The sequence below is a fragment of the Passer montanus genome, unplaced genomic scaffold (assembly GCF_014805655.1).
Source record: "Passer montanus isolate IOZ18808 unplaced genomic scaffold, ASM1480565v1 scaffold69, whole genome shotgun sequence".
NCBI classification, from domain to species: Eukaryota; Metazoa; Chordata; class Aves; order Passeriformes; family Passeridae; genus Passer; species Passer montanus.
In genome coordinates, this window is record NW_024372036.1 from 5,189,743 (window position 1) to 5,207,369 (window position 17,627).

A 17,627-nucleotide genomic window follows, 5' to 3' on the forward strand; every position below is an offset into this window, starting at 1 on the left:
TTTCTCAACACTGTAGATTTTTTAGCCTGATAGGAACCAGGTTGGAGGAGCCATCAATGTCAGTGTTTGAACCCCCTGCTCAGGGCAGGCTCAGCACAGTGTTTGTATCACGCTGCTCAAGGCTTTGTCCACTGGGTGTAGAATACCTCCAAGGAGGGAGTTTCCACAGCCACCTGAGCAGCTTGATCCAGTGCATTGTGATATTCCTGTGGAAAAAATCATTGCCTTTATCCAGCTGGGGACCCCAGAGGATAAGGATTGGCTCCCTGAGCCACAGTGATGCTCTGATGCAGCACAGGGTGTGGAATTACTGATTTTTCTTTTCTAATTTCCCTCATCTTCAATCTGAATAATTCTCAAACTTCAGATTGTGTTATTCACTACTATAAACCTAAACTCCATTCTACAGAACTCTGTATATTTGAGGTTAAGTTGGTTGATTAGTTTTTTACAGCTAGACTCTTGATACTTAGGTTGTTAAATGTGTACAGTAATTTTTCCTGCAGGTTTCTCATGCATAATGTGTTTGTTTTTTCAGTCATTACATGAGACAGATACTAGAAGCTCTACGTTACTGTCATGATAATAATATAATTCACAGAGATGTGAAGGTAAGGGGGCTTAATTACCTTTTTTTCTTCACCACAATAATGTAAAGTACTGAATTTCAATTTCTGTAATTTAGAGAGGAGAGGAACTGTAGAAAAGGAATCTCTATTTGCTAAGTGTGTCTTTACTTTTATTGTTTCATGTAAGATTGAAGCCCACCCTAATTCCATCAATATAGAACATTTAGGAGGTCTGTATTCACAAATTGTACATGCATTTGATTACAACATGCTTGGAAAGTCAGTTTCATTTCTAGTTTTTGAATATTCATACAGAATCTGCTTGCATTTTCTTCTTGTTAGGAAAATGTGTATATAAATTAATTGCATAAATTAAACTGGAATTGGCAGTTTATTGGCATCAATTTGACAGCATAATGACAGCCCTCATTCACACTAAGTTTTCATGGAGATGCACAGGCTTAAATGCTACAATATTAGTAATATTATCTGCTTCTTGGAGACAGTCCAATAAATATTTATTATTATGAAAACTTCTTTAATATGGGAGGATAAATGCAGTGTTTAAGACCAGTGTATGTACATATTGGTTTTAATCTGATAAACTTTGTACTGTTTCTATGAATATTTATGGAAGTAGTTTATCCTAAAGTACTGTAATGTTAGTAGCTGGGAGTTTTAACCCAAGTGGGCTTGACTCGCTTCAGTTTGAATATGCATACTCTTTGTTAATGTCATTGCCTAAAGTAGGTATTCCCACTTCTCCTAGTTTCATCCAAAATGAGTCAAACATTGTAGGAGTTAAGGAAAATACTAGCAAGCTCTGATGGTGAAGTTTGAGAAGTGGCTCTTGGATTTTAGTGAATAGGGAAGATGGAGGGAGGGTAAACTGCACTTCAAACCCCAGCAGGTGACCTCTGAGGGGAGAGAGTACAGACACTGAACTGGTGGTTTTTATGAGGAGTCACTTGGTCTTCTATACCCAGACATTCATTCACAACCTCTTACTCCTTTCCTTTTGAAATCATGAAGATTATTACGTAACAGGCTTTCTTTTTAAGTTTGTTGTTTTAATAGTCATTTCTTAAAACAGAGTCTGAAAATTAGAATTTTTGAATACCAGCTCTTAATTGCTGGTAGAATGTTTCATCCTGTTCCGTGTTGAGGGTTCTAGGTACTTTTAATTGTTTGGTTTTGGTACCACATGAATTTCAGAATTAACGTCATCTTTATGTTGCTGTGTCTTTGTGAAAGCTCCACTTGTTTTTGTTGGACCATATTCTTGAAAAAAAACCCCAAGTTTTAGCTTCAAGGGCCTCTGAGGGAAGCCATTTTGCTGAGGGTAAAGTGGGGATTTATTTTAATGCTTATCCTGTCTCTTTAGAACCTCAGAATCACAGGTTTGGTTTTCGGTTTTTTTTTTAAATACCATCCTTAGAAATGAACCTGTTCAAATTACATGGGTTAGGAAAAAATGTCTAAGGTATCAGTCTAAAGCAATGTAAACCAACAGTGTTTTGTTTTGGCAAAAGCAGTGCAGAGCTGTGGGGTTTGGGAATTGAACATGTTAAACTACTGCAGTATCCAGGCTCTAGATGTCACTGTAGATGTTGTTTTGAAAGGAAATAGGATAAATGACCACTTTAGAAATTACCTGAATGGGTGAAAGTGAAAGTGCTTTAATAAAATCTGTAAGGTTAATATAGTCAGGCTACATTTTTCTCCCTTTTAGACTTTCTGTGAATGTTATTTTGAAATGTAAAATGCTTGGTTGTTTTTTGCTGCACAGGAAAATCAGCACCCTGTAGTCCATGTAAGGTTCAGGTATCTTTCAGCTGTTTTTGTGCTCCCTTAGCTCCTGTCTAATTAGGAAGTTAGACAGTTTAGAGTAGACAAAATTACTGTTGTCTGGTGCCAGGAACTTCACCTGACTTTTCCAAGTGACTCCATCCTGAGACAAACTCCCTGTGTCCCACATTCACCTCTGATGTCAGAATCAAAATGTGAAAGCTTTCAGAGGATGGCCTGCAGTTGTCCTAATTGTTCTCACTGCTCTGTGAGACCAGAGGTTTCTTGAGCCTGTGTACATCATTTCACCCCCTTCAGCATTGCTTAAAGGCTTTATAGTCAGTGACAATTACAAATTTGCTTCACCATCAGTTAACGTGATCCTGCAGTGCTTGGAAGCTGGATCATATGGTAAGGAAAACAGAAGATGCAGGAAGGTAGAAAACTAGAGGCAGCTGCATCAGAAATGTGAATGTCAAGAACTTTTTCCCTTACCACAACATTTGTTCCTGTTCTTTCAATCTACTGACAGAGGACTCAGCAGTTCCTTTTCTTCTGTCATAACCTTGCTGTGTCAGGAATACCCAGAAGGTGGCTATTGAAAATAGCAGCATTGAAAGGAAGTCTTTTCTATTACCAAATGTTATTACAGAGCAGCTTGTGTACAGAGAAATCTTTATGTAAGAGAACAACAAAAGGGAAAGGGGGGAGGTGTTGATGTGGCTCTGAAATGAGATTCTTTTGTTTTCCTGTAAAACTCCTGCTGCAATTTGAGTACCCTTTGTCACTGGCTTAGTTTTGCAATAACTTTTAACAGAATGGTTTTTATCAGTAAAACATCAAGAGGTTTTGCAATCTTTTGTGAGCCTTTATTATTATGTAGAATTTTCCATAGTTGCAAAAATCTTTTTATAAAAATATCTCTTAATATATAGTGAGAGTATATAAGGTGTAAGAGTAATTTAATCACATCAAGAGCTTTAGTTGCTGGGGTTTTGTCCTTAACTCATTCCAAGTACTCCAGCTTTGTTCCATGATTTCCATGTAGTTTGAGTACCTGAGTACTGATTAGCAAATTAGTGTGCAACTGGGGTCAGGGTGAGCCTGTCAGCAAAATGCAGACATCCAAAATTTTCATTATGGCTTTATCCTGATAGGTATGAATGCTTGTTTCCTATATTTGATCATCTGAAAAGATAAACCTGCTAAAGCAAAAATACAGATATTCTGCCTTCACTGTCATTTAGATTCAGTTCAACATTTCTGTGACTGGGAGTAAAAACCAGGGTTTTTCCAGGGAATAAGACCAAGCATTATGTTCTGCACTGCATATCACATACACATCTGAGTTGGTCCAGGTGACCTGAGACTTTATCTGTGGATAGATTTGCATGGTAATTTTGGCACTCTACAGAACTTAACCCATGGTATGAATTCTGAGAGCACACTCAGTTACCACTTCTGTCTTTCATTGCCTGAACTGCTTCTAGCTCATCACTTCAGATTTGGCTGGTAGAGTTCAACACTCCTACACTTCTGCTTTTAGGCATATCTAAAAAATGAGTAAAAGTAGTAGATACGTGTTTGTGTGTGTTTATGTAACTGTATATTTGGCTATTTAAAAAATAACCAGGATAGAATCTGTTATTTATCTTTCTGCATCTTTGAATACCCAAAACAAGAAATCTGTTCATGTTATTTTCCTTCTAGTCTTTTAAATTTGATACTTCTTTTATGCTTTCTGGGGACATGCAGTAATAATTAGTGTTTTTCTGTATTTTCTAGACCTTACTAGATCCTTGAGATCCAGTAGCAGCTTCTTGGTGAGGATTATGTTACATATTAAATTGTTAAAAATTATTAAGGCTGCAAAACCACTATCAGAGGTGCAATTGAAGTGTCCTACCTGGCCATATTTTTTGCTGAGGTACACTTCCTCATTGAACATACAAATTAAGACTCCAAAACCAAAACTTTCAGTATTATTTCTCAGTGTTTCTTCAGGCAATGCTCTTTTCCCCCTGTTTATTTTCACTCCTGTGCCCCTGCTTCATATCTCAAGGTCCCCATGCTTGTTTTGTCCAGCCCTTTTTCTGTTGATCTATTAGTATGTTCAGAAGCAATTTTGCTGAGAAAAGTGTAATTATTGTGTTTGGCCTACCTGGAGTTGAACATTTACAACCTTTCTGGTCACTAAGTTTATATGTTTCAGTAGTTTGCTCACACAGTCAGAAAACTCCTGTCTTCTGATCGATGAGCTGGCTTCCCATGCAGCTCATTTGAATGGCTTGACCAAAAATTTTACAGACTCCTGTGGTCTCTAAACTGCTTTGCAAACCAAACTTTGTTTGCCTTATGATTTTGTGTTCACTGCAATAGAAAAGAATTGTTTTATTCTCTTTTTTTTAACAATTCATGTCACCTGCTAACTTCTGATTTTGGCACCAGCATGTCCAAGCAATGCAAGAAGTTTGCCACATGAGCTGTGTTTTGCTGTAGTGTTTTTCTAACTCTATGTCCAAGCAATGCAAGAAGTTTGCCACATGAGCTGTGTTGTTTTTGTGTTGCCACATGCTGTAGTGTTTTTCTAACTCTCCTCATCCCTCATGCCTTTAAGTTTTGGGGGATTTTTCCTCCATGAGCTCTTCTGTCAAATGCCAGACCAGTGCAGGACTCAATTTGTAATTTCTGAAATCGCTTGTACTGCACAAAAACTTTTCCACTATTTGAAACAAGAAAAACTTTGATGCAGCTAAGAACTTTAAAGGACATCACCTTGGGCAGATTACATAGCAAAATAATCAGGTATATGTCATTATTTTGGTGCTGTGTAGAAGTGTTGTAGTGGGATCTTGCCAAGAGTCTGTCACAAAATTATATTTGATTAGTAGTTTCCAAAGTTTCATTCATTTTTCTGCCTTTTTGATAAGCACTGGGGAACAAGTGGTTGTGACTAGAAAAATGTAGGAGGAATGTCTTCAGCCTATGCTGCCCTCAAAAACTGTTCTAAGAGAAACAAGCCCAGGCAGGCATTTTTCTGAGATAACTGCAGCTACATTCCCTGTGAAGTGTATTTCAGGAAGGACAGAAGTGGTGGGGTTTGAGTTTGTGTCTGTGCAAATCAGAAGAGCATTTTGGTAGTGAGCAGCTCTGCTCACCCAGGCTTGCAGCTGATGATCTAAAACCAGTCCTGTCAGCAGCACTTTGCCATCTGGAAAGCTTTGACTGCTCAGCTCTGTCTTGCTGTGGTTACTTGGCCATTGGATGTGTAGCACAGTTGTGGCTCACCCATCCCAAGGAAAGTGTGTGTGCTTTGTTCAACCTTCTTGTAAGGGAAACCTATGTACAAATCTTGCTGACAACAAGAGAGAGCTGGGTCCTCGACTTCAGCCTAGTTTTTACCTTCTTCCTTGACTTTTTAGGTAAAAGGAACTGTCCACAGGTCAAATATGAAATGTCTTTTGTATTACATGGATGAATGGATATTACACTGTTCCCTCTACAAATTCCTTGGATTCATTTGGATATATATGTTGGATTTATTATGACTAATGTTGATGTAGCAAGATGATTTGAAAAGAAAATACAATATGTTACCATTTTATTTAAATATTTGCCATTTTATATCAAAGTCTGTCTAAAGGTAGTTAAAATTAGTTTATTATTATTTATAGTCTATGAAAATCTTTCCATATTTCTTCCCATTTCAGGGAAAATATCATCATTACGTTCTTGGTGTTCTGATGTGCATTTTGTAAACAGGCCATAAAAACTTTTCTTAAATGTTTTATCTAACAGAAGGGTTATAACTGGATCTAAACTGCTTTTAGTAGCAGCAAGACAAGTAAGGAGATTTTTAATTTCCACTAGATAGTTTAACCTTGGACAGTCATCATCTGTAAGCAGCACATAGAAAATTGGCCTAAAAATGTGGTATGGAAGAAAACAGACAGTTAATATCATCTGGATGACAAGAATGTTTCTTTTCACTGTTCTGTAAATGAGATGTTTTTCTTCAATACAGGTGTTTTCTTGTATTCGGTTCAGATGTCTAGTAAGAGAATAGTACGACCACAAAACAGTCATAAAAAACAGAAAAAAGCACACAGTTGCAAGAAAAGCTGCAATCATTGCAGGATATTCACCAGCTTCTACCCTGATGTTGTAGCATGTGGGGAACTCTCCTGAAACACTCTCCTGGACGTTGTAGATGATGGCTGTGACTGTAATGCAGAGCACAATCAGCCAGATAACGACACAAAAATATCTAGCGAATTTTGGCCGCTGGAACTTGTGCAGCAAGCGCCCTTGGAAGGTTCCTGGCAGAGCTGGGGAGTGTTGTGGGCCACAGTTCTTCTTCAGCGTGGCATACTGGCTGAGGGCAATGGAGCACAGGATGGTGATGGTCACGTACATGCTGACGTGCATCACCAGCGTCCCCAGGTGATGGGTGAGCCTGCACGCCGCCGACTCGTAGGGCCAGCGGTGCCCCTCGGCAAAGTAGACAGCCAGGAAGGGCATGGTGCTGCAAACCAGCAGATTTGCAGTCACCAGGTTGGCCAGGTAAATGTACTGCGTCCTTCGGGTGGGCGTTTTCTGTGAAAATACCCAGACACTCAGAATCAGAATGTTGCCAAAGATTCCAGCAGGAAACAGGCAGGAGTAGAGGATGGGGAGAGCTACAGTGGTGGCTGCCGATGGCTGAAGACATGATGAGTTGTTCATTTATGGCAGGATTTCTTGAGTGGTCAGAGCTGAAACACAATTTAAAAATTAATATTTCTATAATGTGCATCTAACATCTCTTCTTTGCTCTTATCTCAGCTGTTTCTTTGTCTCCCTGACTTTTCAGTGTTCCTTTGATGCTGTTACCTTAAGTTTGCATGAGGGTACAGTTTGGGCATTCTCTTCCACTGAAGTTTCATGAAGAAAAATTAAATCCCAAAGCTTTCATGTGCATAGAATCTAATAAAATAAATTAGGAAGCTGAAGGTTCAGGCTAGGGTCTGGCAATAACTTCTATGATCTTGGTTTATTTCTCAGTCTTCTGGAATGTCTGTAACCTAATTTGGAAACCACTTACAGACCATTAAAAATTAAATGAGCAAATTAAGTGCAAAGAATTACTTTAATTCCAGAAATGCAGAGGAGTATCTGTACCTCCATTTAACTATAAATTAGTCTGTGTACTGCAAGAATCTTGCTATATATATTTATTCTGTGCTCATGTCTCTATGTGCTGTTACTTTATCATAGCTCTAATGTCAGATGTACATTTAGCAACTTAGTTTGTATTCTTGAGTATATACAGTGGTTGTTGAAAACTGGAGTATATAAATTTTTTCCAAGTTCATTTTTCAGTCTTTTCTCCATTTTCAAACTGAAGTTAAGAAATGAAAGCTCTGTGCAATGACTGTGTGTAAAAAGTGACATTTCAGCTTACAGCCCTGTAGTGGAGAGTTTTTACTGTTGTATGCAGAGATATAAATATGTGTTTTATTGGAGTGTATCCTAGATAGTTTTTTTTCATATCAAATCATATAGGAAAAAAAACCATATTTCCAACTTAGAGACTAATAATAATTTTTTTTAAACAGCTGTAAACAAATGAACTCAGATGCTGAAGAGGATTCGGTGCAGCAAAGATAAAAATCCCAGACACCAAGTATAAAAATTGCTGTAGGCAGTGTTTGACAAACTTGCAAATAAAAATAACTTTTATAGCTCTTGCATTTTAGTGTACACTAAGTTCCATATGTGTTGTTGAACCAAAATGTATTAAATTCTTCTATTATAATAAGTTGAATTCACAAAGTAATTGTTACATTTACTGATTTTCAGAAGTCTAATGAAAATTTTTGTGTAACTGACCAAATTTCATCAGGTAAAACGAAGAATAGTAATTGTAAGCTTACCTATACAAGCTGCAGGCACCTTCCCTTGGTGAGAGGAAATACTTCTGTCTGGTATCTGTTTAATCTCCACAGCTGCAGTGAAAATGATGGCACTGGAATCTGGAGAGTACAGTTAAAAATTTCTCTCTCACATAACTAGGTTTTCAGAGTGTACACTTCCCTTTTACAGTGTCAGGAGGCAGGCAAGCATTTGAAGTTCAGAAAATATGATGTCTGTACAGAAAAGGCTTTGAAATTAAGTCAGGATCAGCTCCATTAGGGGAAAAAAAAATATGGAGATAGCATGGAAGTGCAGCTGTAACAGTCCTCCAGGTACAGCACAGAAACACCTTGCAATCCTTTATATAGAGCTTTCCTCTTTTGGGGCGTGGAGGGGTTCTCTTTAGGACTGCCCACTTTCTTCACACTGTTTTATGCAGTCTTTTCAGTGATATTTAACAGTTTTTCAGCTCCACAAGCTGTCTCCAAGCTGACTATTCCCAAAGGCCACGTGCAGTAGTGCTGTGTCCATGCCCTCACATCAGTGACCAAATGGACACATCTCTTCTGTCTGCTCAGGGGTTGAATTGTGGAGAAGCAATTTACACCTGATGCACCCAAGGGTTCTGGCAGGGAAAATGGACTGACTCACTGTCTGAGAAATGCAGTGTTTCACACAAATCATCTAGAGGTATGAACAGGACAGTTTCCTTCCTCCACGCCATAGGTGTGATCACAGAACAAACTCTGGTCACTTCTGCAGAAGTTGAGGCTTGCTTTGCAATACATCTGCGGTTGTAAGATAAAGCTTTTCAACACCTATAAATAAGTTCCTTTATGAGAACAGAAGTTTGCTACAGTTCTTGTTTTGCTAGTTTGGCTTTATGTTGAAGCATAAATTCACCCCATGATCTGTTATCATTGTTCAGTACTATTTTTTTCTAAAATAATGGATATATAAGCTAGCTTCCTATTCTGAATTCATAGCTCAACTCATTTACAATTACATTTACTTGCTGTGAAGTATTAGTAATTAGGTTGTAAAACTGTAATTAGTTTGCATGTACTTTAATTCTTGTTAGGTTTAATTATACCTTGTTTTCCACTTTTGAATGTATATTACATTAAAAACCATTCTGACAGAGAGTCTTATATACATGTTTAATTGTTTAAGTAGTGTTAGAAGTCCTTGTTGCTGTGGCATTCCACTGAGGTTTAGATACAAGAATGCACAAAAATTCTGAAAAGTTGCTGAGAGAGGTGTGAACAATTCCAGTTAGCAGGTTTTTTTAATTGCTAGTATTATTTGGTTGGGTATTGACTGTTGCCTGTAGTATTTATAATTTAATGATAATAACTCATGCTGTAAGAAGAGGTAACTGCTACATTTTTTTCTGAATTATTGTATGATAATAGATTATTGTAGTGAACTAGAGTCTATCAGACATTATTTTGGAATGGATTACTGAGAGCAGTAACAAAGTAATGAGGTATTACAAGTTTTTTTAAATGCTGTCTGTCCCAGGAATACAGTTGCAGTTGGTTCTAAGCTGTAGCAAGCACCTTCCTTATTCTTTTAGTGGACTATTTCCATTCATCTAACTTACAAATGGTGTGTTTTATCTAAAATATATTCGAAGACACTTAAATGGAACACATGCATTTTTATGCCATTCACTCTTAAGTTTATCATAATTATTTTTATGTATGTCATTCACCTCAATGATTTACATTTTCTCTGTTCTTGAACCCTGATCACTCTTAATTTATACATGTTCTAGATTTTATACTGCCAATAGGCGGCATATGTTGCATTTCATCATTATATGCACACAACTTGTTTTCTGGCCCTAAAAACACAAAGCCCAGGAAATTCCCAGTGGTGGAATTCCTTGACTTCAGCAAGGCTTTGACACTGTCTCTCCCAGCCTTGTGTGCTGTCAGAGCATCAGACTAAAGCTTCCATATGTGAACCTCCCAGTTCTGGGAATAATGTGATTCTCACTTGTTTTTCAGTGGTGTAAGTTGCACTGCTCTTTTGTAATTGCTATTTGTCTGCCCTCAGAAACAAGTTAATACCATAATTGCAAGTTAATACCATAATTGCATTTAATTTCAGTGCAAAAAATGAAAGCTGATGTTGTGCTTTAACCCTGGTCGGCAGGTGAACCCTCACAGCTGCTCACTCACTCCCCCTCAGTGTGATGGGGAGAAGAATCCTCACCTCTCCTTCTGGTGCCTCCCTCCTGCTTTGTGTGACACACTGATCAAATCTGGCACTGTCTACCAAAGGAGGTGATTGTGGTTTTATCCCAGAAAGCTCCTAAATCCCACACGTTCACTTACTTCCTCTCCAGCGAGCTGCGAGGTAGAACCGGTAGGGTAAAAGTGGAAATTCATGGTTTGTGGGAAAGAGTTTAATAAGCTTAAAGAAAAAGAAAACAAAAAAACCCCAAGTGATAGAAAGCAACCCCATCTGACCAGTGCCCACTGAGTTCCTAAAAATAGCAACGCAGCCAAGCTTCCTTCCTGGCTTTTACTGTTGAGCATGGCACCATGTGCTCTGGGATACCCCCGGGGCCAGCTGTCCCTGCTGTGTCCCCTCCTGTGTCCTTGTGCCCCCCAGCCTGTCTCTGCTGGGCTGCTCTGAGAGACAGTGAAGTCCTGCTTGTTGTGCAAGGGCTGCTTAGCAACGGCTGAAGCATCCCTGGGTGTCAGCACTGTTTGGATCACAAGCCCAAACCACAGCCCATCTTGTGAACAAGTCTGTCCCAGCCAAAACCAGCACAAGACTGGTACATTTTGGTACACCAGCTGAAATTCAAATATGTGTTCATAGATTTGAGTGAAGAGGAAAGTGAGGTTCTTGCAGTTATATAGGGATGTGTGTTGATCTAGCCTTTAGATACAGAAAGCAAAATAAATAGAATTACCTTCATGTTAAAATTCACTGGAAGACTCGGGTAACCAGGAAGCACTGGGAAGAGGAGAAGTAAGACACTATTTGAGTGACTGATTCTGTGGTCATTTGACACGTCACAGTGTGACTCAGCAGGTTTCCCAAGATGTTTCTGGACTGTTCTTCAGTAATATTTTCTTGTAAGGCCTGGCATTTTGCCCTCAAATTTGGGAAAACTGATTGCAGGAAAAAAAAAGTAAGAATTTTTTTTTTTTTAAGAGTAAATATACCTTCTTTTGTTTCTTGGTCAGTAGTAACTGCTTCCTACATGACAGTGCTGTCTAGTTTCAGATCCCTTTGTGAGCCAGTTGATACATCTGGCCTTTCACATGTTGAAACACTGATTTATGCAGTTGTAGAAATCCAAAAGTATTTTCTGATTGTTTTCTGTGGTTGTCTCTATTCTGACTGCTGCTCCCTTAATGCTGCACTTTGTCAAGATCATGTGGTCATTCCTGTTCCCCTCTTCTGTGCCATGCCTGCTCTTAGAGATTTTCTTATAGACCTGTTCCCTCTCCGATTTTAATTTCTGAGCTGGAGAGTCAATTAGTTTAATGCATTTTGGATTTTCAGTATTGAAACCCTGTGATCTTCTGAAGAGATCTGAGGTTATTTTGGCAATACTGTTGTGTCCATGAATTACAAACCCTGTAAATGAAAATTCTGGTGTAACACTTCATTCAAAAGAATTTTAGAAATCACATTTTGTTCATGTTTGTCCTCTCCTGAGTTCCCCAGCCCACACCCTCACTCCAACCTGCTGTTCAGCATCATCAACCAACTGCTCACAGAATAAGCATAGAAAAGAAAGAATGATGAGATAACATATATATCTTGTGAAATTATGGTTTATAAACTCTACTACATGTACCAGAATTGATGTAATTATGTAGAACTACAATATTGCAAATAAAGTTGCACTTAGAAATACAAAACCAAGAGAAGCATTAATGTAATAGGATGGGAAAATGATAGATAAAAGATCCTGAAATGCAATTTCTGTGAGAGACAGAAGTTATTGTACAAACACTTCCGTTGTATGCTGAAATGTTTAAGTAAAAGTCAGTTACCATCATATCTTTATGAAATTACACATTTGTGGGAATCTTTCTTTTGAAGATAAGGAAACTCCCTAATTTTTTACTTTAAAAAAGGAAAACAAAAAACAGACTGGCTAGTCATTGTAATTTGTTTGACGTGTTTATATCCAGTTCCATCAAATCTGATTTATGTAAATTCACATCAAAATTAAACCAAGCTTTTTATCTGAGGTGAAGGCTTATGTTTATTTTGTTCAGTCAGAGTATTATGAGTGTCTTCTGTAAAATCAGAATATTGTATGGAATTAGTAAAAACCCACACATTTTGGCACAGATTTGGCATTAAAAGTCACATGATCCATTAAAGTTACTGAATTAGTAATAGGTAGTCATATTAAAACCAACTTCGTTACACCTACTTATTTAAGCAGTATTGTTTGTGTGTGTAAAGACAATAAATCCTTATTTTACAGAACCTCAATATCTTTCACCTTTCTGGTCTCTTATGCCAGACATTTAATTTGCTCATGGTTGTGCTGCTTTAGTCATCTTGGTGCCAGACATTCCCCACCTTCAGCTCTCTGGTTTTTGAGAAATGTTACAGCTTGGAATTTGTTTGTGCCTAAATACATAGAGCTGTTTAGTATCTGAGAATGTAGCTATGAAATGTTGTTATTACGTTGCTGTTCACATGGCATCAGCATTATCAAGATTATTTTAATCACATGGAAGGAAAAGTCTCCTGCCAGGGAGGAAGCATGCAGCTGGAATGTGTGGCTTTGGAAACCTAGGAGTAGACCAGTGGCTGAGCCTGGCTGATCTTTTTACTCCGTTCTGTGAGTTGATGTTCCTTGCTGAGCTACTTTGTGCAGACATCAAATTTGTCACACTGAAGGAGATCTTAGGAAATACCCACATCATCTCTCCTTCACTTATTTAGAATTTTCTGAAAGCATTGCTTGCTTTTCCTCCGGTGTTTGACCTTGACACTCATTAAAATGCTGGAAATACAAGGGTCTTAGTAGGATTGAATATTTTAATTTTGCTGCTTAATAAAATTAAGAGTGTCTTCTGTACTTAAAACTGAATTGATAGATGTCGTATTCTTCACCTCATTTTTAAGACGCATGTTGCTAAATTCTCAAATATTTTATTTAAAAATGCATTTATAAATGTAAAAATACTGATCTCTTGGAAACCTATTAAAACAGAGAAAACCATAAAATACATAAAATCTGTAATGGTATCTAGATCTTTCAAATAAGACAGAATTTACTTCTTGCAGAATTCATCTGTTATTTACACACACGAGCTACTAATGTTAATGTGTATATACAAGTTTACTTTTACAGGTTCAAACCCCTTTGTGGAAATGTCCCTAAAGAGTTAGTGTTCTAGTTTAGTCCGACACAAAATGTCTGAGAACTTCCTAATTTGTTTTCTTGGATAAACAAGAGCAAAAAAATTCTTCTGAAAAGTAACTTCTCATTTTCACAAACCAGAAGTACGACTTCTCTTTTTTCTTAACAGGAGGAAAGAGACAGAATTAGTAGCTGTAGAGTAGAGGATTTTGTGATCTGAAATTGGTGACCTGGAGTGACAGAGATCCATTTAAACATTCAAATCACAGACTTCTTCCTTGAGTAGCTGGAGTGAGGAGTGGTGCTAGATAATCTCTCTTGAGCATATTGGCCAAGTTTTATGTCTGAAGTGCTCTCCAGGTTTAGGCTTGACTCTCCATGAAGCTTTCTGCAAATCAGCTGGAATACAGTCTTACGGACGCTTCTGGACATGAGGAAATACATAACTGGGTCTAGGCAGCTGTTAAATGATGAAAATATGAGCATCACCTCATTGCACGTGTGAATGATCTCCATCCAGTAACAGGATGGGTTTTGTAGCTGTGATGTGATGTAGACAACCCGGAACATGTGATAAGGCACAAAACAGATGGTGAAAATTATGAGAACAATGAAGGAATTTCTTGCTGTCTTGGTGTATTTTCCTGCATTGGGAAAATTTGCCCTTCTCCTTGAAATTTTCAGAAGGTTCTTGGCAATTTTAACATACGAAAGTATCAAAAGGAAAAAAACTATCCAAAAAATCAGTACAGTGATATAATTTAAAATTGCTTCTGTCTTCTCTGCATTCTTTTTGCTTCGGTAATGAAAGCACTTGGTAGAGTTTCTGTCCTCAGTCTTAAAGAAAGATGGTGCAACTACCACTACAAATCCTGTCAGTGCAATCGCCCACACCGTGCAACAGATCTGCACGCTCCGGGTAGTGGTTAGCATCTTTGGACGCTTCACAGACTTAGTTATTTTTATATAACGATCCAGACTAATTAGTCCCAACAGTACTATGCTAATGTACATGTTCATGTAAAACAGAGTTCCCACAACCTTGCAAAAAATCCTCCCGAACATCCAGCGGTTGGTGGCATGATAGAGGATTCGGAAGGGAAGGCAGAAGATGAGCAGGAGGTCTGCAACAGCTACATTTAGCAAATAAACTTGGATAGAATTCCTCTTCTGATGAATGCCCAGGAAAGCAAACAGGGCTACAATATTTCCAACCAATCCAACAACAAAAATAATGGAGTAAAAAACTATCAAAGCAAGTGACAGTGAGTTATTCTCATCCACGGTGCAGCTGGCATCATTGTGGCTTTCTGAGGCATTTATGGTCAGGTTGGTTTGGTTACTCCAAAATTCTTCCTTGTGTGGACCAATGGTTGGTAAATCAGCTGGAGTTGCAGCCATCATTTGCAAAGGGGTTTTAGCTGTTCTGCAAAAAGACAGGGATTTTAAGAATTAAATCTCCGTTCAAGTGTCTGTCTGCTTTATAGCCTGCAGTCTAATGTGGTATAAACATAAAAGGCAGTAGCTAAAAGGAATAAATGCACCAAGTATTGGTGTAGCTGTATAGAAGGAGTTTCAGCCAGATATCATAAAATAATATGTCTAAGTAATCTGCAGGCAAGAAAGATCAGATAGTGTAGAGTACTCACAAATAAATATTTCTGTAATTACAGCATTATTACTGTTTTGTGTTGTTTTAAAAATCAACTATTGCATTTTCCTACAAACTTTAGAATTTTCTTTATCTATAGAAATAAGTAAGTTTTTTAAGTTCACTTCTTAGGACTGGGATTTCTAGCATAGAAAAAATTTTAACTAAGGTACAGGGAGAGGTAAGCATAGCTAAGTATTCTCAGTGTTGACATAAAGTACATAGAAGTATATTAAAGGAAGTCTTAACTCATCTCTGTTAATTTTAAAAAATTCAAATCTCTCACATGCAACTCACTCTAGTTCTCAATTAAAAAGCATTCATTAATTAATAATATTTATTTGGCTATGTGCTGTGTTATAAGTAAACCTGTGAAACAGTATTATTGCAGTGGCTTGTCTTTAATATCTGTACCTTCACATAAATGTGTTTTTTTCCTTTTCTTGGCTATTCACAAATCAGTATTACACAAATAAATTACTATTAACTGGAAATCGCAATAATGCAGTAACAGGTTGTTTTCAAACCTTTCTTGTTTTCATGGTTTTCTTTGCTTTCATTGAATAGTTTTTAATTTCTCTAAGCTTATTGCTGACCAGGAAGGTACAATGTGAAGGATAAAATCAGCCTTGACCAACAAAGGAAAACTAGAAGTATGTGGGTTGGAGAAGCAGTCACATGAAGGCGTTTAGGGAGATGGTTATCACTGATAAGTAATGATAAAACTTTAGTCTTCAACTTGTTTGTCATTGCAACAAGAAATGCCATAAAAAAGTTTATTTAGAATATTTTACAGTGGAAAGAGGTTTTTTTCCTGTAATGTCACAAAATTTTCAGAAGTGGTTTTAGTTCTCTGAACTTAGTTGTCTGGCAACTGTTACGGAAAAAAAAACCAACAAAAAAACCTGAAGAAACACTGCTGTGTATGTAATCTTAAAATAACTTTTATGCTAGGTCTCTGTCTAGGACATACAATTTGCATGCTAGGTCTTAAAAAAATGCAAATTTGCATTTAATTCTGTGATGCAGCCACAGCAGTGAAAATGGCAACACTTCAGGCAAAATTCTCAAGAAGACCTAATGTACTTGCAGAATTTGAATTCTTGAGAGGAGAGTTCTAAAACATTTCAACATTCTATGTTGTCTGACCCCCAATTCCATTAAAGTGGTGGGGTACATTAGCAGTTTCAAGACCAGCTGTTCTCATACTTCTTGCCACATGATATTGTCAGAGCAAGTAATTTCAAGAGATTGATTTCAAACTGCAATGTTTTCAAATACATCTTGAAACCCATCTAGTGCAATGACTTAATGTTTAAATTGCTTTTCTATGAAAATGTTTGCTATGGGGACTTGTATAAGGAAGTTTAGATTAATGAGAGAGAAAGTTGGGTTACGCTGCAAATGGATCGGGAGCAAAACTTTTCACTCTCCTAAGTTGTGTCACCTCTGAGCAAGCAGATGTGCTTAAACCTAGATATTAAGAGAATTATAATTAAGAGAACTATAGCTTAAGTATAAAAGAAGTTACTTACCATTTATGTGCTAAGAAGTTCTGCTGGTTCTCAAAAGCACTGGTGAAGACAGGGAGGAGAAACGTGCAGGTCCTTTTATTAGAAAGCTGCAGCAGCAGCTTCTCTCTGAAAGTGGTGAGCTCCAGCTGACTTGTACAATTGGCAACAGGGGGAAGTTTTAACTTGTGTTGCAACTGGTTTGCTTTGTTTTTTTAAAGGCATTTTGAACTGGCTATACCCAGTTTATTTGGGCTCTGCTGAGAGAGGTTCTGTAATAAATTTTTCTCAGTTTTGTTCTGAATTGCAGATTCAAAGTTTTTTTTCTCAGAGTCTTTGTTTCTGGTGAGCAGTGCCAGTGGTTTTGGGGTGATGATGTTGGTACAATCTGTCATCTCTTTAATGCTTCGTGGAAGTAGCATTACTTTTTTCCAGTAGAGGGTAAAGATAAGTCACCACCACAGTGTAATGGGACATTTTGTAAATGTTTGTATAGTTCTCCCATCTACCTTTCTCCTTGCCTGGAATTGGAATTCTTTCCCACTCCAAATGACAGTGACGAGAGGATGTGAAAGTGCCTGAAGTGTGCATCTTAACCATTTCACTGAAGCAGAAGTGAAATACAATATGCAGCAGTAATACCACCTGCTAATACTCTTCCAAGTGGGGTGTGAGGAATTGAAAATTACATTTATAAATTGGAAATTTAAGAGTAGATTCTAGAAGACCTAATATGACAAGGCCTAAATTAAATTAAGATCTCAAAACCATTGTTTTGAAGGTCTTCGTTCTCATGTAATTCAGGCTTTTACAAAAAGACATAGGTGGTTAGAGATTATAACTTTGCAGGTAGT

At 37.6% G+C, this 17,627-nt stretch overlaps 3 protein-coding genes across 13 annotated transcripts in view; 1 reads left to right on the forward strand and 2 right to left on the reverse strand.

The window, feature by feature from the left end:
* The window catches only part of CASK (calcium/calmodulin dependent serine protein kinase), a 188,427-nt gene that overhangs the window by 87,260 nt on the left and 83,540 nt on the right, over positions 1–17,627 (forward strand). For all 10 annotated transcript variants that reach the window (XM_039729341.1, XM_039729342.1, XM_039729344.1 and 7 more), the window contains exon 5: positions 539–611. In XM_039729341.1, the coding sequence (XP_039585275.1) occupies positions 539–611 (73 nt within the window). The remainder of the gene's footprint in view (positions 1–538; positions 612–17,627) is intronic.
* GPR82 (G protein-coupled receptor 82) lies at positions 5,961–9,112 on the reverse strand. Its single transcript, XM_039729356.1, has 2 exons — positions 8,273–9,112; positions 5,961–7,111 (listed from the first exon to the last, which is right to left on the reverse strand). Exon 2 carries the CDS (start codon positions 7,080–7,082, stop codon positions 6,033–6,035), a length of 1,050 nt encoding a protein of 349 aa, XP_039585290.1. The 5' UTR covers positions 7,083–7,111; positions 8,273–9,112; the 3' UTR covers positions 5,961–6,032.
* On the reverse strand, positions 12,233–17,055 carry GPR34 (G protein-coupled receptor 34). Of its 2 annotated transcripts, none has more exons than XM_039729354.1 (2): positions 16,798–17,055; positions 12,233–15,037 (listed from the first exon to the last, which is right to left on the reverse strand). In XM_039729354.1, the coding sequence occupies exon 2, from the start codon at positions 15,013–15,015 to the stop codon at positions 13,870–13,872; it is 1,146 nt and encodes a 381-aa protein (XP_039585288.1). In that variant the 5' UTR covers positions 15,016–15,037; positions 16,798–17,055; the 3' UTR covers positions 12,233–13,869. The 2 variants fall into 2 exon arrangements, with proteins under 2 accessions (XP_039585288.1, XP_039585289.1); XM_039729355.1 differs by having other exon boundaries at positions 12,233–15,032; positions 16,798–16,894.